This window comes from Camellia sinensis, chromosome 3, assembly GCF_055761805.1.
Source record: "Camellia sinensis isolate YWXY chromosome 3, ASM5576180v1, whole genome shotgun sequence".
Classification (NCBI taxonomy): Eukaryota; Viridiplantae; Streptophyta; class Magnoliopsida; order Ericales; family Theaceae; genus Camellia; species Camellia sinensis.
Genome location: NC_138963.1, coordinates 142846977 through 142873852, shown reverse-complemented (window position 1 = coordinate 142873852; position 26876 = coordinate 142846977). Strand labels below are relative to the sequence as shown.

Sequence of the window (26876 nt, the reverse complement as noted above, 5' to 3'; positions counted from 1 at the left end):
GTTAAGTACACAAATATAATTTTTTTTTTATTTTTTAAATACAGTGAAGATTGTCCTACAGTTTCTTCCTGTTGAAAGATTAAATCACCATATAAAGCTTTGATTTGGTGTGAAAGGATCTATCATATTATGGTGTGATCATCTCTCATACTTTCAAAAGCCATGTTAAGTTTTTTTGAGGTCAAATTTGAGGCTTATTTGAACCATGGTTTAATATCCTAAATTTTTAAAATATAATTATTTCATAATTTAAGATTTTAGTAATAAATATTGATATGGTCGTTTGTGCACCAAAGTATGTTTATAACCAAATAATAATTATTACTTCGAAATATAGAGGTTAAGACCAGATGTCGATCCTCAGGGACTAATTGAGTTGTGTTGATACACAAATAATAATTAAAATAATTTAAAAGATAGATTTTGAAAACAATAAAACTAAAATTAATTATACATAAAATAAATAAAAATAACATAAGAAATTTTTCAAGATTTTGAATCCACCACTAACCTTATAATTAGGGGTTATTGTATTAGTTTTTAGAAAATCATTAATTTAGATACTATGATGTAAGTTAATCAGAAATACATCGCCTTAGTAGATATAACTAGTCTAACAAGTTTAATATACAGCAGTAAAAACAATTATATAACATGATTTAAATAAAATATTTATTACACAAAAATATTTAAAAGTTATACAATTTATTTAAATGAAATCAAAACTAAAAATACTAAATAAAATAAACCATAATTACTTTGTCAGGGTTTCATCTGTACCTGAAGAAGAAAATATTAATTCTTAATAACTATATAACTATCCCACTCTAATATATACAAATTACAGTCTCTCACTGTCTCTTGCTCTCTTTCTTCTCTCTTTCTTCCCTTGATTTGCTTGGCCCAAGTCTCAGCTTCCTCACTCCCTTTTTTTTTTTTTTCTTCTTCTTCTTATTCTTTTTCTAAAACCTTCAACTTGCAAAAGAAAAGAAAAGAAAATATAATATAATATTTTATTATATATATATATATAAAATTTGAATGATTGAAGATGGGAGAGGGGTGGCTGCCTCTTTTTCTCTTTCTTTCTTTTCATTTTTCGTTCTTTCTTTTCACTCTTGCTTCCATTACTTCCAGCAGCCTCTCCTTTGTTTGTTTGTTTTTTTATTTTATTTATTTTTTCATTTTTTCATTTTAGTATTTATATAATATAATATAATATAAAATATATTATTTATACTAATTAATGTATAAATACTAAAATATATATAAACATACAAAAATCACAAAATTATAAAATAATACAAATTAATGGACTAATAAAATATATGTTAGCGAGTCAAATGTGTAATATTTAGACTTTAATTAAATATTTCATTGTATGATATAAATTATAGGGCAAATTACACTAATAGTCCCTATAGTTTGGGGCTTGTGTTACTTTAGTCCTTAATTTTTCAATTATGACACATTTGATCCTAAATTTTGAATCTTGTTCCAAATAAGGACAATTGAACGTACCATTGCTTAATTTCAAAGGTAAAATCATCAATTTGATAAAATATAAACTAATTTGACAAAACTAAATGTCAAAAAAATATTTTAAAAATTATTTCTATCCACGAAAAATAAAATTATGTAAAATTGATAAAAATTACATGATTAATTTTTAAAAATTAATTTTACATGATCAGTATCTAAATACATAATAAAAATTAATTTGGTAAAAAAATAAATAAATGTCTAAAAAAATTATCAATTTTGTATAATTTTATCTTTAGTAGCTAGAAATAATTTTAAAAAATTCAAAAATAATTTTTGACATTTATTTTTGTTAAATTAATTTATATTTTATCAAATTGACGATTTTACCCTTGAAAAATCCAATAGTATCTATAATTATCCTTATTTGGAACAAAATTCAAAATTTAAGATTAAATGTGTCACAATTGAAAAGTCAAGCACCAAAATGACACAACTCTCAAACTATAGGGACCATTAGTGTAATTCACCCTAAATTATAACTATTCTTAGAATTTTAGAAAGTTTTGGAACAAATTTGTAATTTCCAAGATTGAAATGCATTTTCATAAATTATTATCTAATCATTTTTCTAATATAGTGTTGTTTGTATAAAAAATGACAGTTCAACAGGGGATCGCCACGTGGGAGGTGACTTAAAGTTAATGACTTAACAAAATCAAAGTTGACAGCTGAGGGCTCCTGGATTTATGTGATCAAGTCATTCATGAGTCCGGATCCTCAGCCGTACAATCTTACGGTCATTTCTGCGGCACTCTCAAAATGACGTCGTTTTGGGAGAAATTTCAATTTGAAAAAAAAAAAAAAAGAAACCAGAGGAAAAGAAGGGAGTTGATTTCTTATTTCTCATAACAAACCAGAAATCTGGGACCAAAATCAAACCCAGAAATAAGAGTACAAACTTGTACAACCAAACAAATACATATATATACATTCACATATGAACTTCCAGTGAAGAATTAAAAACCCAATCCAATTGGTGCTTTTAATTTTGATCAAAAATGTGCGGTGAACAGACGCATAGATTTGGGTTCCCTCTCTTTTTCTTATGCTCTGCAACACCTCACTATCCCTGCGGTTTGGGGAGGAGGAAAAACAGAATAGAAACCAGAGGAAAAATCAGAGGAGGGGAAGAAGGAAGGAAGAGGGGAGAAGAAGGGAGAAGAACCCAGCAACAGCGGCGTCGACGAAGGGAGGGACTCCACCCCATCAGATTCAATTCTCTCTCTCTTAATCAAGTTACAATTTCTTGTTGAAAAATTCAAACTACCAATTTTTTTTTCGATTTTTAACTTGTTCTAATTTTTTTTTCTTTCACAAGTTGATAATCTAAACTTTAGTCAGAACGATTAGAGAAGAAGAGTGAGAGAGATGAGTGGGTTGTTAAGTCTTTTGGGCTCTTTTTTGCAGAGAGAGAGGACGGAGGGGGGCCGGATCGGAGCTTCAATGGTGAAGGAGTGGAGTGAATGAACGAACATTTCACTTTACACCACATACATATACATATATATCTATTTCTGATGAATCTATGCTCAATGGCCGCCAAACACGAGATGTCGCCGGCCGTCCTCTCTCTCTTCTTCCCCTCTAGTTTCTGGTTTTTTTTTTTTTCAAATTGAAATTTCCCCCAAAACGACGCTGTTTTGGGGGTGCCGCAAGGATGGCCGCAGGGTTGTGCGGTCGAGGATCCGGACTCGTCGTTCATGGGTAAACTCCACGATTATTTCAAATCCCTAGAGATGGGAATTGCCAATCGTATATATCCATATATATATATATATATATATATTTCTTCTATTTTAAAACAATAGTCTCTTTTAAAAAATTTAATTTCTTTGATAATATAGTAATTATTATACTTTAAAAATATTAATTTTTAAAAATTACTCTTTGATAATATATATATATATATATATTTTAAAATGTTAATTGTCATAATTATACTTTTTATGTTATTAATGAATTTAAAAGAATGTCAAAATAAGAAATTCATATTATTTTAATCCTTGATTTTTGAAAATGAACTAATATTTTGAGATAATGAAAAATGAAATAAGAGACTAATATTTTGGGACAGAGGGAATATATATAAATACATTTGTTTAATGAATAGAGTTAGGGGTTGTTTGAGATGTTCTAAATAAGTATACTTTTTAACTTCTTGGACTAAAAAGTTGAGAAAAAAAATATAGTTATTTGGGTTAACTTTTTGACTTTTTATGGAAAAATGTGTATTAAAAATTATATGAATTAGTGTGTAGGGAAAAATTATGATTGGGAGTTGTGCAGCCGTACTTTTTGACTTTTGGTGAATAGTGATAACTTTTTAACTTTTTGACTTTTTGGCTTTTTGGCCACATGCCAAACTTGGTCTTAGTAGGACACGTGGCAAGCATCAAAAGGCCAAAAAGCTCCACTACTAGATGCATCCAACGGTCACAATTCAAATGTCAAATAGTTGTAATATTTATGGGATCACTTTGACTAACATAGGACACTTGTCATTCATCCAAGTTCCAGTTTTTCTAATTAATGACTTAGATCAGGAGGCGGTTGCAGTTAAACCCAAGTCTTGAAGAACACACAATCAACACCCAAAAAATGAGGAATAATGTGGGACGTGTGTTATTTTAGGAGGAGGTTCAACATCCCACTAACAGAAGTTGTTCTAGATTTTCAGGAGGTGGTTACAGATTTTCAAAATGCTCCAGTAGCTAGAAATATCCTAAATAAAGATGGAACAAATCCCAATCAATCAACTATTCAACATAACATAGTAAATCGCTAAGCTAAGCTAACTTTGCTTGCCAAGAAGTTACTGAATTGAGTCGAGCCGAGCTGATTTTGCCCGCCAACATTCGACAGAAAACTGATGATTTGTTTAGTCGAAGAGAATTCTAACCGAGTAGTGGACACGGTCTAGGGGCAATCCATTTAGCTTGGGTTACTGCTGTGTCTTTGTAAGTTTAAGGTAGGAACCCAGACTAGGGAGGGAAGTTGTAGGGTCGATCTCAATAACCTGATATTCGTCCATACAACGAGGTCAACTTCATGTATTGTTTATTTTTTATTTTTGGTTAACACTTGCATGTCGTTTGCAAAGTCTGTTAGCAAAGTCTATTTGCAAGGTTCGTTTGCAAGGTCCGTTTACAAGGTCACCAAGGTCAAGCCTAGCAAAGTCTGTTTGCAAGATCTATTTGCAAGGTCGCCAGATTTAAGCCTAGCAAGGTCCGTTTGTAAGGTCGAAAGAGTTAAGTCTATCAAAACTCGTTTGCAAGGTCACTAGAGTTAAGCCTAGCAAAGGTGAGCTTATGACATCAAGCATCAAGCTAGAATGGTTCATAACCAAGCAATGACTCATGATCGAGATGGCGATGAAGCAAATCAAATTAATGTCAACTGAGTTGGGAGATCGATAATTGCACCAATCGAGCCAAAGAGTAAAAGAGTTGGAATAAGCTCTACTTGCACAATTTTACTAACCAATCAAGCTGAGAAAAACGCAAATTGCACCCATGGACGAAACAATCAACCGAGCTCAACCACGAGAAGACTGAGCAATAACATCAATTCGGTGAACTAAGTAGAAAGGCAAAGAGTCGCAGCTGAACTAAACCTGTGCCTCGAAGATGAACCGAGCTAAGTTGGAACGAAGATGTTGCTCTTAACTAGGCTAGGGATTTAGCTTGGCAGGATAAGGTAATCTTAGTCATGCTGGAGTGGACGGGATTAAGGGCAATTGAGAGGGAGATTTGTGTCGAACAAATGGACCGAACAAAATATAATGTGAGCCTTGCTCTTGACCTAGCTATCGGGCTACATGTATCTCGGATGTTGAGACTAAGCTAGATAATAGGCTTAAGTCATGGGCCGAGCAAGATGGAATGAGAATGCTATCCTTGGTCGGGGCAAGGATCATTGCCGAGCTAGGTCGGCGCTTCAATGATAGATCGAACTAAATCGTGCAGGATTGCACGAAGCTTGATTGAGTTGTGTGATCACGGAGTGAACCAGGCTAAGGAAGCCCCCGCAGTACCCTGGCCAGAGTTAAGTCAATCTTGAAAACGGCTGGGTTAGACCGACTCGAATTAGCTTGGCATTTGGACTTGTGAAGCGAGCACACTTAAGGATTTCATAACTGATCGCTTGACTAGAACATTCCATATGGCCCAATGGAATAAGGAGAGGAATCCACTACAGGTGCGTATCAATACCGTTTTGTGGTTTGGCCAATGTTGTTTGGCAGTATTGACTGGTACACATGTAAGGAATAGAGAAGGCAGTACAACCACTCATTCAGCAAATGACAACAGAAGTAATGTGCACACAACCTTGAGAGAAAAGACAACAGCCTAGATAAGACACACAACCTCACATTTTGAAGAGGTAAGCAATCTTTAGCAATTCTCTCTCTACAATTCTTTGCATTATCTCTTCTTCTCCAAGAAAACTAACTTGGCTGTCATGGGGGTTTTTCAGCAAATCACTTGCCGAGTAGCTCACCCTTGTTTTGTTCTCAGTTAATCGGAGTCCGTTCGAAGGTGAGACGAGCTTGGTAGCAAGGCATACAGAGGACGACGGATATTTCTCCCCCGTACACTTAGTCTTAGCACTATTTCAATTTAGGAGTAGACATGTATTTTTGCCATAGATTTAGCTTTAGTTTTCATAACATCTTTGTCAAATTAGTTATTTTTGGCCTTCATAGGCATTGTTTTGAGGCTTAAATTGTGTTTATATCCATTTTGTAACTCAATTATATGTTTTCAAATTTGTTCTTATATTTTTGTAATTTTTAATCTATTGAATTTATAAAAGTGTTTTGGTGTTCATCTCTTTTTATCTACCTCTCTTCTTGATTTTACAAATTCTTTCGAGATTTTAAGTCCTCATAATTGAGACAAAACAAGAACCAAAAGGTTTTTACTTTTTGGACCTCAACACAATTTCCTATTTTCAGAAGTTAGATATTTTCTAGCCACATTCCACAACTTAGGCACTATTGCCTTGGTATGCCCACAAATCCTTTTTTTTAGTCAAAACTTATGTTTTAGTCAAAAATATAATTATATATTTTTTGCACAAACAAGTGTATTATAATTAAAGCGATATATTAACTAATAGCACATATTACACTACAAGTAATATAACAGAGTATACAAAATCATTGTATCGATTAATATGATTATATTGATACTTATTATTTTAAAATAAAGTAAATATTTAAATAATATTTAATTATAAAAATATCACCACCATATTATTTCAATGATAAATCATGTATAACTCTATATGAATAGCATTATTTCTTAAACTACTATTTTGTATAAAATAAAGATATGGATTATATACATATATAAACACATTACAATTGTATAATATGTAGATCCTTATATACAAGGTGGCGTGGTGTGAGTAAATTGAGAGTGAAAGTCAATTTCGGAGGCTTTGTTTGGTTTGTAAGATTTGGAAGCATGGCGTGGCTTACAAATCGCATTCCGCTAGGAGATTTATGATAAGGGTGTGTTTGTTTGCATGGACTAGATATAGGGATATTATAATTTATTAGATTATTAGTCTTAAGATATATTGTTTTCGGATTATTTAGGAGCTGTTTGGAGTGTCCTAAATAAGTGTACTTTTTATTTTTTTAGACTAAAAAGTTGAGGAAAAAAATATGGATATTTGAGTTAACTTTTTGACTTTTTATGAAAAAATGTGTATTAAAAAATTATATAAATTAGTATGTACGGAAATATTAGGATTGAGAGTTGTGCAGCCGTACTTTCTGGGCAGTTCAATTGAGGCTAAGAAATTATTGGCTACTTTTTGAGTATTGCACTGGATGGTTTTGTTCGGCCCGTGGGGGCCATCACGGGTCCTATTTTGATAATCTGAACCGTTCAATGTATAGAACTCGTCGAGTACTATTTGCTTATTAAAAATTACGTTGATCGGATATCGATAACTATCTGATCAGATTTGTTTTTTTCCAATCGTTAATTATAATACCATCCATTTTTTTATACAAAACTGATTTGATCATGTAATTATTGATATCCGATCAATGTGATTTTTTACAAACATATAGTACTCGGCGAGTTTTACACATTGAACGATTCAGATTATCAAAACGGGACCCATGATGGACCCTTACGGGCCGAACAACAGTGTGTGAAAATTACACCCAAACTGTGCAATTGTTCTTAACAAACGATGCACAGCGCCAGTTTTGTCATGATTGCTGAGTTGTATAGATGTGTGGAAAATTAATTTTTTAATATTTTTTTGGGTGAATAGTGATAACTCTTTAATTTTTTGAGTAACTTTTTGACTTTTTGAGGAGATGCCAAACTTAGCCTTAGTTAGACTTGATTTGTATCCTATGTTTATTTAGTTATAGGATTAAATGTCTGGATTAAATTATTTTTAGTGAATCTAATGTTTGGTTAGACGGACTAGATAAGAATAAATATTCAAAAGACTATTTTATCGTTGTAATTTATAATTTTTATTTAATATATAATTTTAAATTTGTAATCTATAATTTATAATTTATAATTTAACAACACTAAAAAATTTTAATTTATAATGCCACAATTTTTAATTTATTATTTTCAATTAAATTAAATTTATAATTTATATTTTTTATTTATAATTTTAAATTAACAACACCAAAAAAAAAATTATTTAATATACAAATTTAATTTTTTAACAACCCTAAAAAAATTTAATTTATAAGGCCATAATTTTTAATTACATTTAATTTATAATTTATAATTTATATTTTTTATTTAATATATAACAACACTAAAAAAATAATTTATAAATGTTCAAAAGACTATTTTACCTTTTTTCAATTGTTTATTAAGTAATAGCATGAAAGTAAAATAGACATTTCATACATTAGTCCCATGAGATACCAATTCCATGAAAATAATCCCACTCCCTCTTAGGATACAATAATCTCTCACATGAGAGACTAATAGTTCGGAGGGACTATTAATCCAAAGCAAAAAAATTTAACCCAACAATGGACTATTAGTCCGGATAGACTAATTATCTAATCTCATGCAATAATCCCTCAAAACAAACACACTTTAGGGTGTGTTTGATTGGACGAACTGGTTATGGAGATTAAAATCTATTGGACTTGAATCTTGGGATTGTAAATCCCCCGGACTGTTTGGTTGGATTAGATATGTATCCCGTATTTGTTTTTTTTATGAGATTAGATGTTTGGAAATGATTGTTTTTAGTGAATTCAATATTTGGTTAGACGGACTAAATAGGATAAATGAGCAAGAGATTATTTTATTATTTTTCAATTGTTTACTAAATAATAGCAATATTAACCATATCTTTAATATTTTAATTATTTTTAGTTAGATTAAATAAAAATTTTATTTATTTTATTTTTTACACAATTAAATAAATTTATTTTTTAAAAATTAAATAAATAAAATATCAATAAAAATATATGTTATTTTTTAATTAAAATTTTAAATAAATTTATTTTCAAAAATAATAATAATGAAATAATGAAATTAAATAAAACATTTATTAAAATTTAAATAATGAAATTAAATAAAATATAAACAAAAATTTAAAATAAAACATCAATAAAAATATCTATAAAAAATTATTTTAAAAAATTAAATAAATAAAACATCAATAAAAAGTAAAATAAAATTATTTTATTTTTAAATTGAGACATTTAAATTTTATTGAATTTTACTATATATAATACATAATTAAATAGTAGATGGTCAAAACGGTCATTTCACTACCTAATCTTAACAGTAAATAATCCCATGGAAATAATCACACCCCCTTAGGATACAATAGTCCCTCATATGAGAGATATAGAGTTCGGCGGACTAAAAAAAAAAAAAAAAGTCGGATTGAATGCTTCCAATAGATTACAATCTGTAAAGTAAATAGTCCCATCCTTATCCCTCTAATCAAACACACCAGAGGGATAAGAGGGGGGACTATTTACTATGTGGATTGTAATTCGGGAGAAGCATTTAATCTGGTGTTGTTTTTTTTTTAGTACGCCGGACATGGAGTCCAGCCGGACTCCTTATCCCCTATATGGGGGACTATATTATCCTAGGGGGAGAGGTGAGACAATTTTCAAGGGACTATCCACTGTTTGGATTAGATAGTAAATGACCATTTTGACCTTCTACTATTTAATTATGCATTATATTTAGTAAAATTTAATAAAATTTAAATGTCTCAATTTAAAAATAAAATAATTTTAATTAAATTTTTATTGATGTTTTATTTATTTAATTTTTTAAAATAATTTTTATAGATATTTTATTCATGTTTTATTTTAAAATTTTATTTAAAATTTATTTAATTTCATTATTTAAATTTTAATAGATGTTTTATTTAACTTCATTATTTAATTATTATTATTTTTTAAAAATAAATTTATTTAAAATTTTAATTAAAAAAATAACATATATTTTTATTGATATTTTATTTATTTAATTTTAAAAAAGTTATTTGGACTGATTATAAATTTTAAACCCTAATTATAAATTTAAAAAATAAACTGATTATTAAAAAAATTTCCTTCCCTTTCTAAATTACGATAGACTTCCTCATTTGTGATTATTCTATCATTTTAGAGTTCACTCAACCTGTAACTAGGGGTGTAAAAATGGTTCGGCCCACCCGGGCTTAGGCTTGGCTCGGTTCGCTATAGAGCCTAACAGGCTCCCGCCAAAAATTGGGTCAACCCAATTGTACAAAATCGTAGCCCAAGCCCAGGGGGTACTCGGGCCTTGAGCAGGTTAGCGGGTCGGGCCTAATCATTTTTTATTTTATTTTATTTTTTCTACCAGAATAGCTTGAAAATAACATTGGGCCTTGGGCGGACTGGGCCTTGGAACTAGGCTTCGGGCTGGGTCGAGGCCCAAAACACACAGCTCAGGCCTAGGCTCAGGCTCAGGCTTAGGCTCGGGCTCAGGCTCGAGCCAAGCCGCAACGGGATGCAAGCAAGTTTCGAGTAGACCGCGGATCAATGAACCAATTTTACACCTCTAACTCACGTCTGGTCCACGAATTAAGGGAGGAATATTTTGGACTTTTAATTTTTTTTCATTATCATTAATTTTTAATTTATAATAAATTATATGAAACATGATCTAATTTTTTGTTGAATATGCACAGACTGCAAAAAACTAGGCTAGTGTTACATAATTGACCCTTTTTACAAGAAGTTATTGGTTGATTTTGAGACACCGTCACATGATGTCTCAACAATACTATGATTGATGGAGGGAATAGAACTCACAAATTTATATGGATGATCAAAAAACATAATAAATTATAATTAATGAAAAGTATGACCATATGATATTCTAAACCGACTAATATTTTTTCCCTCTTTACCCATAGTGTAATCTTTGGTGCTTCGAATTCACCTTGCCTCGAATGGCTCGAATTTCTGTTCACCGGTCATCCAGCCGGTCGTCTGGCAAAAAGGCTGAGCCGCGGTTGTCACCTTGTCGATTGTAGCTGCCAACCTTTTTGCCGGATGACTGGTGAACAGAAATTCGAGTCATTCGAGCTAAGATCAAATACGAGATACGTAGCATTGCTCTTACCCATAAATAAATATTCACATGTCATATCAAAAGCGACTCATGACGGGCCCTTTTTACCTGTCCAAAACATAGTATTCTTTAGGGTAAATTACATTTACCATCCTTGAGGTTTCTAACAAATACAAGGACCTCCTTTGTAGTTTGAATAATTACAGTAACCTCTCCTACTTTACCTGACAATGTCAAGATTCCCCCTTCTATCAAGTTGTTCCAAACGGTATTTCTTTTTCTATAATAAATTACCTTATTCCCCTTCCTTTTAAAATATTAAAAAATATTTTTGGATTGGAATACATGTTTGGAAGAAACAAACAGTGTTTGGAACAGTATTTTTGGATTTATTTTTTATTTTAAATATTGTATTTTATTTTGTAAATATTTTATTATTTTTTTTAATTTTTATATTTTAAACTTAAAACACAACTTCACACTCAAATCGTAACCAAACACATAACTCAAAACTCAATTTAAAAATTATTTTCAAACCTCGTAACCAAACACATAACTCGACACTCCACACTACTTTCAAAACTCTACACTCAAATCGTAACCAAACATATAACAAAAAAATTAAAATATTTAAAAATGTATTTATAAAATAAAATAAAATATTTAAAATAAAAATATATATTTAAAATAAAAAATAAAATTTTTAATTTTTTTAATATTTAAAAAATGTATTTAAAATATTAAAAAAAATACAACGCATAGATGTATGAAATATAATGCACATTAAAATAAATAAATAAATATTTAAAATATAAAATATTTACCCTAAATAAATTCAAAAGATTTCAAAATTTATAACCAAACAAATTTTTTTCTTTTCAGAACTCATAACTCGAAATATGACTCCCCACTCAAATCATGATTCTAAAAATAATTTTTAAAAATAAAATAATTTTTTTTTGATTTTTTTTTTTAAAATAGAGTTTTTGAATAAGTTTGGTTTTGAGTTTTGAAAAGAGTTTTGAATTGAATTTTAAGTTTGTGTTTGGTTATGAGTTTTGAAAATAATTTTTGAATTAAGTTTTGAGTAAAAACATGTTCCGAAAAAAGATTTTTTTTAGAAACATGTTTGGTTCTCTTCTAGAATCACAATTCCAATTAGAAATTTTCAAAAATCTTTTCAAAACTAAATATATTTTTTAACTAAATACACAACTCAAAACTTAATTCAAAAATTATTTTTAAAACTCATAACCAAACACAAACTTAAAAAAATACAAACTTATGTTAAATATATTTTTTAAAATTAAAAAATTTTAAAAATTTTATTTTTTTTATTTTAAATATATCAATTTTATTTTAAATATATAATTTTTATTTTAAATATTTTATTTTATTTTATAAATATATTTTTAAATATTTTAATTTTTTGTTATGCGTTTGGTTACGATTTGAGTGTAAAGTTTTGAAAATAGTATGGAGTGTCGAGTTATGTGTTTGGTAATGAGGTTTGAAAATAATTTTTGAATTGAGTTTTGAGTTATGTGTTTGGTTACGATTTGAGTGTGAAATTGTGTTTTGAGTTTAAAATATTAAAATTAAAAAAATTAAAATATTTACAAAATAAAATAAAATATTTAAAAATATTTAAATAAAAATTATATATTTAAAATAAAAAATAATTTTTTTAAACATTTTTTAATATTTTTAAAAAATAAATTAAAAAATACTGTTCCAAACACTATTTGTTTTTTTCCAAACCTATCCTCCAATCTAAAAACATTTTTTAATATTTTAAAAAGAAGGACAATAAGGTAATTTCTTATAGAAAAAGTAACACCATTTAAAACACTTTAACAAAAAAAAAAAAAGAATCTTGAAGACCGACTTCCCAACCAATTGTGTTTCGTCCAAAAAAATTGACCCAAAAAGGAATTAAACCTGTTACCTAAATCCCCAAACTATAACCAGAATGCCACCCACCTGGGTGGGTAAATGTAGGCTTATTTTGAGAAGATAATAAAAAGTAATTTTTTGATTTTTGATCAAGTTTTTAGTTTTTTTAAATAAATGATTTGAGAAGTTGGTAAAAAGTGACTTTTGACTTTTTTTATTAATATTTGTTTATGATGTCAAATCATAATAAAATGACCAAACTATCCCTATTTATTTAAAATATTTACAACTTCACCTATGTAACACATTTTGACCCATGAAGGTAAAATTATAATTTCACTATTGGCTAAAAACTAACTTTTCAAATGAAAAAAAAGACAAAAAAAAAGTAATTTTTAACTTTTGCTACAAATCAAAAAAAGTGACTAAAAACTAACTTCTCAAAATAGCCCGTAATTTATTCTATTCTTTAATTATTTTTGTGGTAGGCAACCCATTTACGACATCTCGGCAATTGAGCCCACCAATAATTGATGGGTGATCAGCCCATTCGTGAGCTGTATTTTGTACTGTCGTTTTTGGGTAGGTAACTGCTTTTTGTACTTAAGCGGCGCACGTTTTTTACATTATCTACTATCCTGCACATTCAATTAAAATAATAAATAATAGGACTGGTAGCTATGTTTGAAGTGACATTAAAATTCCTATTTAGTGTAACTTTTATTTCACAATTTTTCTATTATTTATATTTACAGAATTTTTAAAATTATAAATAAAATTTTGTTTGATTTCTGTTTTAAGTTTTAAAAGGTTGTAAACAGTTTCCAAAATTTATTAAATTTTATGAATACAAAAACTTGATTTTACTTTTTTATTTAACTTTTTTAGATTTTTTATTTTTATTTTTTTCTACTCTTTTAGACCAATAGCCATTGTTCATCCTCTTACTAGCTACAATTGCTAATTACCTCTTGCACCAACCATCCGTAACTACTATCTCCCTCAATCACCAACTGTAAGTCGTCACCACCAGTTACCTCACCAATACTAATCACCTTTTTGTTAAAAACCACCGTCAATTATTACATTAGGTGATTGATTCCGATCATAAACAATCATTTTCAGTCGCCACTCTTCATTATCGAGGAGGACAATATTACGCTTTGTTTGGGGTGTCACCTGAACCCATTTATTTATTATTATATAAATATTAGAATTTATGACAAAGTCAACAATTGAACCCACTCAATTATAATTTTGAACCAACACTTTTCACATTCATTACTTTTTGAGCCCTCCAATAAAAAGTTTTTACTTTTTGATTTTTTTTTAATGATATGTCTACGTTTGGTTTAAATATTTTATATGTACAAAAGTGTTATTTTGTAGTCTTGTTTTGAGAGATCAATGGATAAATGATTATTTAGTTATATATATTGAGAATGATGAATTTAATAGTGTTGATAATGAACTTATTATGTAACAATTTTAAAATATGAAATCTCATTGTAGTCAATTGTAAAAACTCATGCATTAATGTCTTTTTGTTTAAAGAGTAATATCAATATATTGACATTCTTTTTGTTTATAATTTGAAAATTTAAATTAATTTGTTAATTTTTTTATAAATAGGTGACATATATGATTAATGTGAATTTTTGTATATATGTCATTTAAATTTTTGATTGGCATCACTGATAATAATTCTTGGGGTTGCCATTGCCCGTGGCCATTAACTACCTTTGGTTACTGCTAACCACTTCTCACCGATAACAACCACTTTTGGTCACTACCTCCCGTGACTAACAATTATCTTCAATCACTATCTCCAATAATTGACAATCACCTATTGCAACTACTCATTTTCACTTGTTTCCAAAACATTTTTTTTTTAAATTGTGTACCAAAAACTTTTCAAAATAAATATTAACATGTTTAATATTTTCTGTAAACAAAAGGTAGTAAACAATAAACGTTGTCAAGTGACACCTAAAATGTGCTGATTAATTAATTCTGGAGACACCTTAAATATTTCTAATACTCTATTTATGATGACTGTCTATTTTATAAAAACAATTGTCATTTATTTTTTAGAGATAAATATAATTGAAAAAAATTATAAATATTATATCAACTTAATTATTTTTATAAATGATATACAACAACAAAAAAAAAAAACTTTAAAAAATGAAATATTCAAATCAACAAAATCCATGATAAACTTTACAGCTCGAACAATTTTCTTAGATTCGTGGTTGAACCGAAAAGAAGCTTAACCCTTTCAGTTTCTATTGGCAAGAATAATAGACACCATCATTATGAGTAGAAAGTAAAAAATAAACAATTGAGCATGTTTGGTAATATTTGTTCAGTTGTAATCATAATAAATAAATAAGTTATTTCACTTTTTTAAATTTGTACAATCTAAACTTATCAATTATAAGTAAACCACTGTAATTCTTGTTGTTCAAAGTTGTGAAATTAAATAAATAGATTTATGAAGAAATCAAATTATATACCAAGAACATATGCTGATAATTATAATTAAATTTCAACAGAAATACACAAAACAATAAAAGGGTAAAGAGACGAAACCGAAGCCTGCACGGAAGCAGTTTCCTTAAAACAGATTTCGCCGCCTCACGGGTCGAGTGCTTGAGGAAATCCGGCGTCTGTCTCCCAGGATACGATGGTCAAAACCAGCTACGGCAGAAGCACTATCTGTCTAACTTAGCGAACAAAATAATGGCAGCACTCTCTCACAATAGGAACTATCAAGCAAACTGACTTGTAAAATGGAAGCAAAAATTTCTATTTTGAAACTTGACAGGAGGGTCTCAATTTATACATGTATAGGGGAGAGAGGAAAAGCCTCCAGCCTTTAAGCCTAGTCATTAAAATACCAAGCATCCATAGCCCATTTCCACAAAATGAAAAGTATGGATGCCCAAAGGATTCACACCCTTTAACCAAGAAAAAAGATTTAAATACTCTTTAAAATCCTATTCATGAATCTAACATCATGAAGCAATTTCTTGGCAATTTCTTATTCAAAACCCAATGGTTTTTGGCTCACTTGGACCCAACACAAAAAATGGTTAGGACCCACTTTAATATTTAATTAAAATCACCACACTTTAATATTAAATTAAAGTCTCCAAAAATCATTTTTTCCAACAATCCCCCACATGAATAAAAATTGACCGAATGACTCAACAAACGGACATCGTTCAACAATAAAGACTCTGAGAGAGAATACAACGGACTAACCCCGACATCAGAGAAGGTAGCTTTTGGCTTTGAACCTCTCCCAGTGAAAACCTATCGAGTTTACTGGCAGATCAGTGAATAAGACATCTTGAACTGCTCTACTGTTTATGTAAACTGAGACAATAGATCTCACACGGGAATTACTCCTACCACCATTATGTTCTCACTGGTGTGCCCTGTGTGGCCCTGGACACTAGCCTGGTTCAGCGAGTGGTTTCAAAGAATCTTGGCCTGCCCAATTCTTCTAGAAACAGCCCCACTTCAAACTCACATAGGTGACTCTACTAAAGTATCCTGCAATACTTAGCTCAACAGCTTAACACGTAAGAGTCATTAAAAGCTCAGCTTATCCTCTACACTTGCAGGTATCACTAATAGAAGGAATGACTGGAGGTTTAACCTCCTCAGTGATATACCACCATTACACGCAATTAGGTTGTCCCATTGAACCTAGATCTTGGGATCTCCAGTCAACTAGGTTGGGTTTCCATTCCGGTAACTTCCAAAGGCCTTAACCCCATTCCTTTTGACGACGATTCGACTAACACTCGACTTAACCCTTTGGTTAGCGGATCGGCAATGTTGTCCTTAGACTTTACATAGTCTAAAGAGACAACTCTATTCGAGAGTAGTTGTCGTATGGAATTATGTCTACGACGGATATGTCTAGACTTTCCATTATACATATTACTCTGTGCCCTACCAATTGCAGATTGACAATCACAATGAATACAAATAGCTGGCACAGGTTTAGACCAACGTGGAATATCTTCAATGAAATGGCGAAGCCATTCTGCTTCTTCCGTTGCTTTATCTAAAGCAATAAACTCTGATTCCATCGTTGATCTAGATATACACGTTTGCTTGGAAGATTTCCAAGACACGGCTGCCCCCACTAAAAGTGAACACATATCCACTAGTAGACTTTGAGTCCGTTATATCTAATATCCAATTCGCGTCACTATATCCTTCAAGCACCGCTGGATATCGAGTATAATGCAGCCCATAATCCCGAGTGTAGCGTAAATACCTTAACACCCGCACAATGCCCTTCCAATGAGAAGCATCAGGATTACTTGTGTATCTACTAAGCCTGCTAACCGAGTAAGCTATATCTGGCCTAGTACAACTCATCAGATACATTAAACTTCCAATTACCCGAGAATATTCTAACTGAGAGACACTCTCTTTATTATTCTTGGTAAAGTGTAGACTTAAGTCTACAAGTGTCGATGACACACTCGTATCTGATCCACTAAACTTCTCAAGTATCTTATCAATATAATGAGACTGAGAAAGTACAATTCCGCCAGAGATTCTGGTAATCTTAATTCCCAGAATAACATATGCAATGCCCATATCCTTTATGTCAAATTTAGAGTTTAACAACTTCTTGGTAGTTTTGATCATTTCATCGTTACTACCTATAATGAGCATATTATCAACATATAGACACAAAATGACATAACCTCTGTCAGTGTCTTTGACATAAATACACTTGTCACATTCGTTGATTCGAAAACCATTTGACAACATTACATTGTCAAACTTCTCATGCCATTGTTTAGGCGCTTGCTTCAAACCATACAAAGATTTGACAAGTTTACAGACTTTGACAAGTTTACAGACTTTCTTCCTTTGTCCTGGAGCTGAAAACCCTTCAGATTGCTCCATGTAGATTTCTTCATTCAAATCCCCATTTAACAAAGCTGTCTTTACATCTATCTGGTGTATCTCAAGATTGCGCAAAGTTGTTATCGCAATCACTATGCGAATGGATGTTATCCTAGTTACAGGTGAGTACGTATCAAAGTAATCCAGGCCTTCTCGTTGCTTATACCCTTTGATAACGAGCCTCGCCTTATACTTGTCAATAGACCTATCGGCCTTCATCTTTCGTTTAAAAATCCATTTTCAGCCTAACGGCTTACAACCTGGAGGTAAATCTACCAACTCCTAGGTGTGGTTCTGTAAGATGGATTCAATCTCACTTTTGATCGCTTCTTTCCATAAAGGACTCTCAGGAGAAGTCACAGCTTCGTGGAAAGTTTGAGGTTCGTTCTCAACCATATAAGTCAAGAAGTTTGGACCAAAAGATTTGGATGTCCTAGCCCTTTTACTCCGTCTGGGCTCATCTAAAACCTCAATTTGATCATCACCTGGATCATCAACATGATCATCCTCACTAGCAAGCTCATCAAATTGCTCCAAAGACCTTGGAACCCCTACATGGGTTCGGCAAGGAAAAATGTCTTCAAAGAAACATGCATTCCTTGACTCCATGATGGTATTCCTGTGTATGTCTGGAATTTCAGACTTATGAACAAGAAACCGATATGCACTACTATTATGTGCATAACCAATGAATATACAATCCACAGATTTCGGGCCTATCCTAACCCGTTAGGGTGTAGGAATCGCCACTATTACAAGACACCCCCACATTCGTAAGAATTTATAAGAAGGCTTAACGCCTTTCCATATCTTATACGGGATCTTGTCCACTTCGCTTCAACACAAGTTTCACACTTGTGTTTCGTCAGAACAACCTTGTCGGACTCAAAAAACCATGCGAAAAACATGTTTACTGAGAAGAGACCTTGAGACAAGATTCTAACGAATGTCCGGAACATATAGGACTTCGTTCAAGGTTAGCTCCTTTCCTGAGGTTAACATCAGGACCACCTTTCCCTCAACAAATGAGGTAGTAGAGTTTCCCATAAACAACTTCTCACCGTTTGTAACCGGTTTGAAAGTTGTAAACAACTCCTTCTCGGAGCAGATGTGGCGTGTAGCCCTAGTAAAACTAAAAGTCTCGCTACCACAGTTATAGCACTTCCTAAAGAACCGAGAACCAGGTTCCCGCGGCTTGTATGCCTGTTTCTTTGCAACACCACCCCTTGGCCCCAGCTAAGAGCCCTTGTTCAAGGGGGGGGGCTTCTTCCTCATCCTAGAAAATTTGCCATGCTCAAAGACATTGGCCTTCACTGAGGAGGTACTCCCTCATTTCTTTCTATTATCCTCCTCATTACGGAGTCGGATAATCAGGTCTTCTTTGTAAAATATTATACAAAGTTTTAAGCAAATTCTTGTGTCACAATGATTATGAAACTCTCAAAATCATATCACAGTAAATACATTCCCAGAATGTCATCAACCGAATTAGGCACCTAAATATATTTGGTCCAACCTATCACTCTGAAGCCAATAGTCTTACTATTAGGAAACACAAATCCAGTGTTCAATAGTCTACTATTCGGAACTTCATAACATGGCCAGTAGTCTTATCACTAGGAATCACTAATTTCTCAACATGTGGTCAGTAGACTTTTTACTAGTAGGAATCACAATGTCTTAATTTGTGATCAGTAGTCACTTTACTACTAGGAATCACAACGTCCTGACATAGGGTCAATAGACTCTTTCATTACTAGGAATCATCATGTCTTGACATATGACCAGTAGCCTCTCCACTACTAGGAATCATGATGTCTTGACATGTGATCAGTAATCTGTTCACTACTAGGAACCACAATCTCATAACTGTGTAGCCAGTGGTCTAACACCTCCTGGGAACCACCAGTTTTCTATCTCTGTGATCAGTGATCTTGTACTCACTAGGAACCACCAATATAAGAATATGTTTGGAATTTAAAAATCCAAAAAATATTCACCCACTATAACAGGTTGTCTCATCTTTGCTTTCAAGCAAAGTCACATAGCAATCACAAGGATACCAAACTAATTGCCTCTGATCAAATCAGAGAAATTTTTAATGCAATCTTATGATTTCCTTTAATCATACTTGATCTCTCAAGATCTTTCTTTAAGAATCTCGCGAGGCTAAGGTTGTCAAGTGGAACAACATTTCTGTTTGTCACCTTTTGAAGCCATTTCTGAAACATCACAACAGAATTTCGCTTCTGTGATTCTAGAAAATAAACTTAACCCTTAGAAAATCCCTTAGATGGAAATTTAATTCAAAACTAGTCTCACCATTTAACCTAGAATCGAACATGGTCAGGAATGTTCCCAAGAAGACTGGAGGGGTCACATCGGTCCCACTTAAAACCCAGTTAACCTTTTGACAAAACATTCAAGAGCATGTTGACTCCTAGTCCATAGGAAACAATTTAAAAATTAAGATTTCCAGAAGATAAACTAGGTTATAACAAACCGATTCCCAAGCAAATAAAATTTGCTACCAGAATTACACCACTCATAAAAGTTAACCGGTACTCTCGGAACTAAGCCCATTATTTCTGAATAAAATCAAAAATATTTTAGCTAATGCTAAAATTTGGTTTCCTTTCTCAAAACCAAAACACTTTGGACATAATCAGATTATAACCAAAGACTTTCTCCAAATTTGGTTTTCCAACACTTTGGGAATAAAATGATTAAACCCAAAGACTTCCTCAAACTCCAAAGGTATGAAACCAAATCCGTCTTAGTTGTCATTTCTGAACAAATAAGAATTACTCTTTAGCCAAGGCTAAACACTTTGGTTTCTATTATAGAAAACCAAACCAAATTCCAAATTTACAAGCAATTTAAAAATTGCTATAACAATTACACGCATATAAAAAGCTTCTAACAAAACAAGCAAATATAAAACTTGCTACCACAAATTGATAAACAAACCAACTACATCTCAAGCAAAAAACATGCTTCAAACATTTAAATAAAATAGCCAATCCATAAGGATTCTATTTAGTCCAAAAGCCTTTCCACGCTTAAGTATTCCTATTCAACACAAAAGTTAGTAGTCCAAACATTTTTGTTTTTACATCCCAAATACTATTCATTTGGTTTTATATTTGTTTTTCGCATTGGTATCCCTACAAAGAAAGTTAGTAGCAAACCACAACAAAATACAAACAAATAATCTAAAAAATTTAATTATAATAAATAATTGAAACCATCTAGCCAACTATTAATTATATAAGTAACCAACTAATATAAGGTACCAAAACAAAATACAATTTGTAACTTCAAAATTAAATTACAACTTTAAAATAAAGTTTAATACTCATGAGTCATGAGTGAAATTAATTCATAATAAACATTTAAACTAATAACTCCAAATAAATAAGTCAAATTCAAAGTTAATGCACCCAATTAAATGATTCAGATTAATGCACCTAATTAAATAATTCAGATTAATGCACCTAATTAAATAATCCAGATTAATGCACCCAAATAAATAATTTAGATTAATGCACCCAATTAAATAATTCATATTAATGCACACAATTAGATAATTTAGATTAATCATGTACACAATTCATAAAACTCTATAACTCCAAATACATTAAATTATGTAATCTAGCCTAGAAAATAATAAACATATAACAAATTGAGACTGGAATAGAATTAGCATGTCAAAATTGCAACATCCATAAATTATATTTTATAACCTTAAAATTCATGCAAATCATGGTAGGGAAATGATGAACTATACGCATAAAACAAGATCATACTAATACAATTAAGTATGCAAATTATAATAGAGCATTCTAATTAAACTAAGCAATTAGAGAGTACCATTGCATAATTTACAATTATTGAAATAGTGAGCAATTCCGCAACAATTCCTAGTAACATTATACAAAGCTAACCTAATAGTCTATATAAATCTATTCGATCAATTTCATAGAAAAGATATATAAATTCTGTTTTAAGCTTGTTGTTCAAAGTTGTGAAATTAAATAAATAAATTTATGAAGAAATCAAATTATATACCAAGAACATATGCTGATAATTATAATTAAATTTCAACAGAAATACACAAAACAATAAAAGGATAAAGAGACGAAACCGAAGCCTGCACGGAAGCAGTTTCCTTAAAACAGATTTCGCCGCCTCACGGGTCGAGTGCTTGAGGAAACCCGGCGTCTGTCTCCCAGGATACGATGGTCAAAACCAGCTACGGCAGAAGCACTATCTGTCTAGCTTAGCGAACAAAACAATGGCAGCACTCTCTCACAATAGGAACTATCAAGAAAATTGACTTGTAAAATGGAAGCAAAAATTTCTATTTTGAAACTTGACAGGAGGGTCTCAATTTATACATGTATAGGGGAGAGAGGAAAAGCCTCCAGCCTTTAAGGCTAGTCATTAAAATACCAAGCATCCATAGCCCCTTTCCACAAAATGAAAAGTATGGATGCCCAAAGGATTCACACCTTTTAGCCAAGAAAAAAGATTTAAATACTCTTTAAAATCCTATTCATGAATCTAACATCATGAAGCAATTTCTTGGCAATTTCTTATTCAAAACCCAATATTTTTGGCTCACTTGGACCCAACATAAAAAATGGCTAGGACTCACTTTAATATTTAATTAAAGTCACCATACTTTAATATTAAATTAAAATCCCAAAAAATTATTTTTTCCAATAATTTCTCCATTTTCACCGTTAAAGTTGGAATCCAAATTTAACAAATCAAAATTTGACCATACTGTACTTTAATTTAACCACCACTTCAAAATCATAATTAGCACGACTTTAGAAGAAAAAAACAAAACATATGATCCACTTTTAAGATGTGTGGACAATAGAATTGTTGAAAAAAATATTATGGTAATTTTAATGTGAAATTAAGGTCCTGTTTGGTAGAGTTGTGGGAAAGTGATTATAACTTATAACCTAATAACTTATAACTTATAACTGTAAACATAAGCTGATTTTTGACTTATAAATTTAGTTTCTCCTCTCCCACTCAATGAATAAGTTGATTTTTGACTTACAAAAAGCTATAAGCTGTATTGTTAAGCTGAACCAAACACATCAAAATAGTTTAAATTAAACTAAAAGCTGAAATAATCTGGAAATAAGTTTTACCAAACAGGGCCTAAATTAGGTTCTAACCATTGGTTGAAGTGAGATTAAATAAGTTTAGATTCTTTGTAACAAGATCTTTACATCATAAAAAGAATGACGAAAAACTATTAAAAGTTGAATGAGAAATTGTCTTATAAAGTTGACCTCATGAATGATGCATTAAGAATTATGTATAACTACCAATCCCACATTGATTGTAGAGGAAAACATTAATGGGTATTTGAACCTTAAGATTTTTATAAGGGGATGAGCCCTTTGGGGCATCTAAATTTTTCAAAGGAAGGAAGTTACGGATGCTTCCAGGATGGGCTTGGGCCAAAGCTATGCTCTAAGTTGGTAATGCAAAAATTACCACGCGCGGGTGTGCCGCCTGGCCAGACTGGGTCCAGGGGCTTGGGTTTGGGTTGGGCCAGTTTTGTTTGCTACATTTGTTGTCAGCCTTCATGGGAGGCTCCTCCTCTCTCCTCCATTGTGTATAAAAGGAGACCTCTTCTTTGATTTTGGGGACAAAATTTTTGGCTTCGATACTGTATAGTCAGTCTGTCTAAATATTTTTCTTCCTGTGAGAGAGTAAGGCTATTGTTCGTTCGCCGGAGCTAAACAAAAGGTGTTTTTGCATTACCGGGTCTATACCGTCGTATCTTAGGAGACAAACGCCGATATACCTCCAGCATCCACAGTGAGGTGACAAATCTATTTTTAAGAACTAGCCTTCATAATCCCAACACGCTCGTGTGCACGCACAAACAGAGAGACAGTGTTTTTTTTTTTTGTTTTTCTTGATGGGAAGAGACAGAGAGACAGAGGAATACAATGTGGAAATACTGAAAACAACCAAGAAGTTATTGGAGCTTCTCTCAGAGGGACTAGGTTTGGATGGTAAGGTTTTGAATTCTTCTTTGGGTGGTGATGAAATTGAATTTGAAATGAAAATCAACATGTACCCACCATGCCCACAGCCTCAGCTCACCCTCAGAGTTGAACCTCACACTGACATGTCTGCTCTCACTTTACTTGTCCCCAATGACGTTCCCGGTCTTCAAGTTTGGAAAGACGGTAATTGGGTAGCTGTCAATTACTTGCCATAAGCACTGTTCGTCCATGTGGGTGATCAACTTGAGGTAAAAATACTCTTCTCTTGCTCACCTAGAAATATCAAACAAATGAACCAAAAAAAAAAAAAAAAAACCATACTCGGACATTGAATATGACAGTAATGATTCAAATTTAGCATATATATATGAAAACATAAAGTTCTTCAGGTAATGGGTCTATTTGACAGTTTTTTTTTGTAAGCTGAAAGCTAATAATTAGAAACAGAAAGCCAAAAGTACTCATTCATCTACTTCTCAACAATCAGTTATTTGTTTTATTTTATTTTTTATAAATATTTTTGCCTCGTAAGTAAAAAACAGAAACTGCGTTAAACATTGGCAGAAATTTCCAAAAGAAAAAAGCTGTAAACGTCTGCTGCACCAAACATGGCCAATATCTAGCCTGACTTTAGTAAAAAAATTCAAGATTCAGGAACCGTTTCAGTACAGCAACTTACAAAACATTTTGTTTCAGGTACTATGCAATGGTAAGGAGGTTGGTGAACAAAAAAGGACAAGAATGTCTTAGGCTGTGTTTGTCGTGCCTCCACGCAGTGATTGGACCTCTTCCAGAGTTCATTGATGCGAAAAACCCTGCAAAATATTCAACCAAAACATATGGTGAGTACCGTTATCGCAAATTCAATAAGATTCCACAATAATTGCATTTTATCGAGCTGAGAGGTTGGCATTGAAAAAGTCTGTTTTTGTCCCAGTTCCATTCAAGTATGATTGTGCCTCTGCAAAGGAACTTTCAGGATTTGTGGGTACAGAATTGTTTCTGGTTCAGTTCATATATTGCTTTTGCTGAGAAATTATCTTCATTACAGTCCAATGTGTTGTACTCCCTGAATGTTTCTTAAATAAGATTATTTCTATTATTCAGTTTGAACTGGAATTAATCCATGAAATCATCTCATACTTGGTATTGGATGATAATATCAATAACTAAAAATGTTTGCACATGCCTAAAGCCTTCCCCTATAAGAATGAATAAATTAAGAAGGAAAGTGCTTTAAGTATCAGAATATCTGAATAGATTTACATATCAACAGTTGCAGCAGAATTGTAGAACTGTGCTAAGGTGCCCAGACAATGAGGGCAATATCAAAAACTTCCTTTTAGCCTTTAATATCCTAAATAACTACAAAATAAGACTAAAGTGTTAATCACATGATTTCAATTGGGCACAGGCAAATCCACAAATTTACAACCTTAATGCTTCTTTTATTTTGTTATTTTCTAGATCATATAATGGACTACATCAAAGTGTCACGATTTGGTTGAGAACATGTTGTGATAGGTTCCGGAAATGGAGAAATTGTCAGTTTTCTCCTTAAAATTTATGCAAAGATAACCCTAGATAAGTCAATAATGAGCCCTTTGTAGGATCACAAAATTAAAAACACAACACAAGAAGGATCCTAAACAATAGTGTGAAGAAGAACCAACAATTCTTGACTTTAATTTAAACTATAATAAGCAAACCATTAACTTAAGAAAGAGGTGTTGGTCTTTTGGCTCATATCATCATTAAAATTAGGAAAGGAGGAAACAATCACCTATTGATTGAAGCATACCCCAATTAATTGGATGGTTGATTTCAATGTTATGATGTTATAACACCATGAAATATACCCAGTTTTAATCTTTTATAGCCAAAACAAAAAATAAAACTGATTTGTAGCTTTAAAAGTGCTCGAATAATCTCAACCTTTCTTTATTTTGTTTCCTCAAAACTCCAACTATAGAATTTTCGCTTTCTAGGTTATGCTTCACAAGATTCAAAAACCAGGCTAAGCAACAAAAATTCCAACCAATTAAAATCCAAAATGTGAATTCATCTAGTAATGTTTTTGTATTTCTACTTTGTTTTATTCTATTTTCTGAATGGTGGAATCCATCCAAATTTAGATAATTTTATCCACAAGCTGATAATTTTATCCAACTTGTTCAAGATTTATCGGAATAATGCAAAAAATAGTAAAGAACAAGCCTTAACATAAAAAGGAAATACAAAATTATCTCTGAGATTGAAACGCAAAATGCAAAAAAATATAATATTAACAAAAGTTCGAGAATATATTTATAAACAATAGCAAAAGGATATTAATGATAATCATAGTGATTTTCAGGCAGTAAGAAAGGCCAGATCGGACACATAAAACGCAGTCAGGTCTAAACAGCTACTAAAAAACAATCACTTTACTTAAGCCATTAAAACACCATGCAGTGTACAAGAAGAAGTAAGAATTGAGTTATTGAATTTCATTAGAGAGACTGCAACAACTAAATGAAAAATAGAATTACGTGTTGAAACAATCTTCTGTGTAAATAAAATAAATTGAAACTAAATCAAATAAATAAATAAATAACGTACCGAATTTATTTATCGAACCGAATTTAAAAATCAAAGACCAAGTCGAGTGTGTGACACTCTGTCCTTAAAACAGATTCGCCCCGCTACGGTACTTACGGTTGAGTGGTGTCTATCTCCCAGGATACAATGATTTTCACAAATTTGTAGTAGCACTCCAAACAAATTTGTCCGGCGAACTAGAACCTTGTGTTCTATACTCTCTTTAAATTTACTCTAAAACTAATATGAAGAAATAATGCAAATAGAAAAATCTGGACAGCAAGAGAAATAA

General features: G+C 31.6%; 1 protein-coding gene across 1 annotated transcript; it reads left to right on the top strand.

The window, feature by feature from the left end:
• The first annotated feature begins 23898 nt into the window (after positions 1–23898).
• Positions 23899–25119, top strand: LOC114283320 (flavonol synthase/flavanone 3-hydroxylase). The gene is given in 3 exon segments (XM_028226142.2): positions 23899–24252; positions 24701–24774; positions 24776–25119. Coding segments are annotated over 3 exon segments (525 nt in total). The 5' UTR covers positions 23899–23913; the 3' UTR covers positions 24888–25119.
• The last annotated feature ends 1757 nt before the right edge of the window (positions 25120–26876 follow it).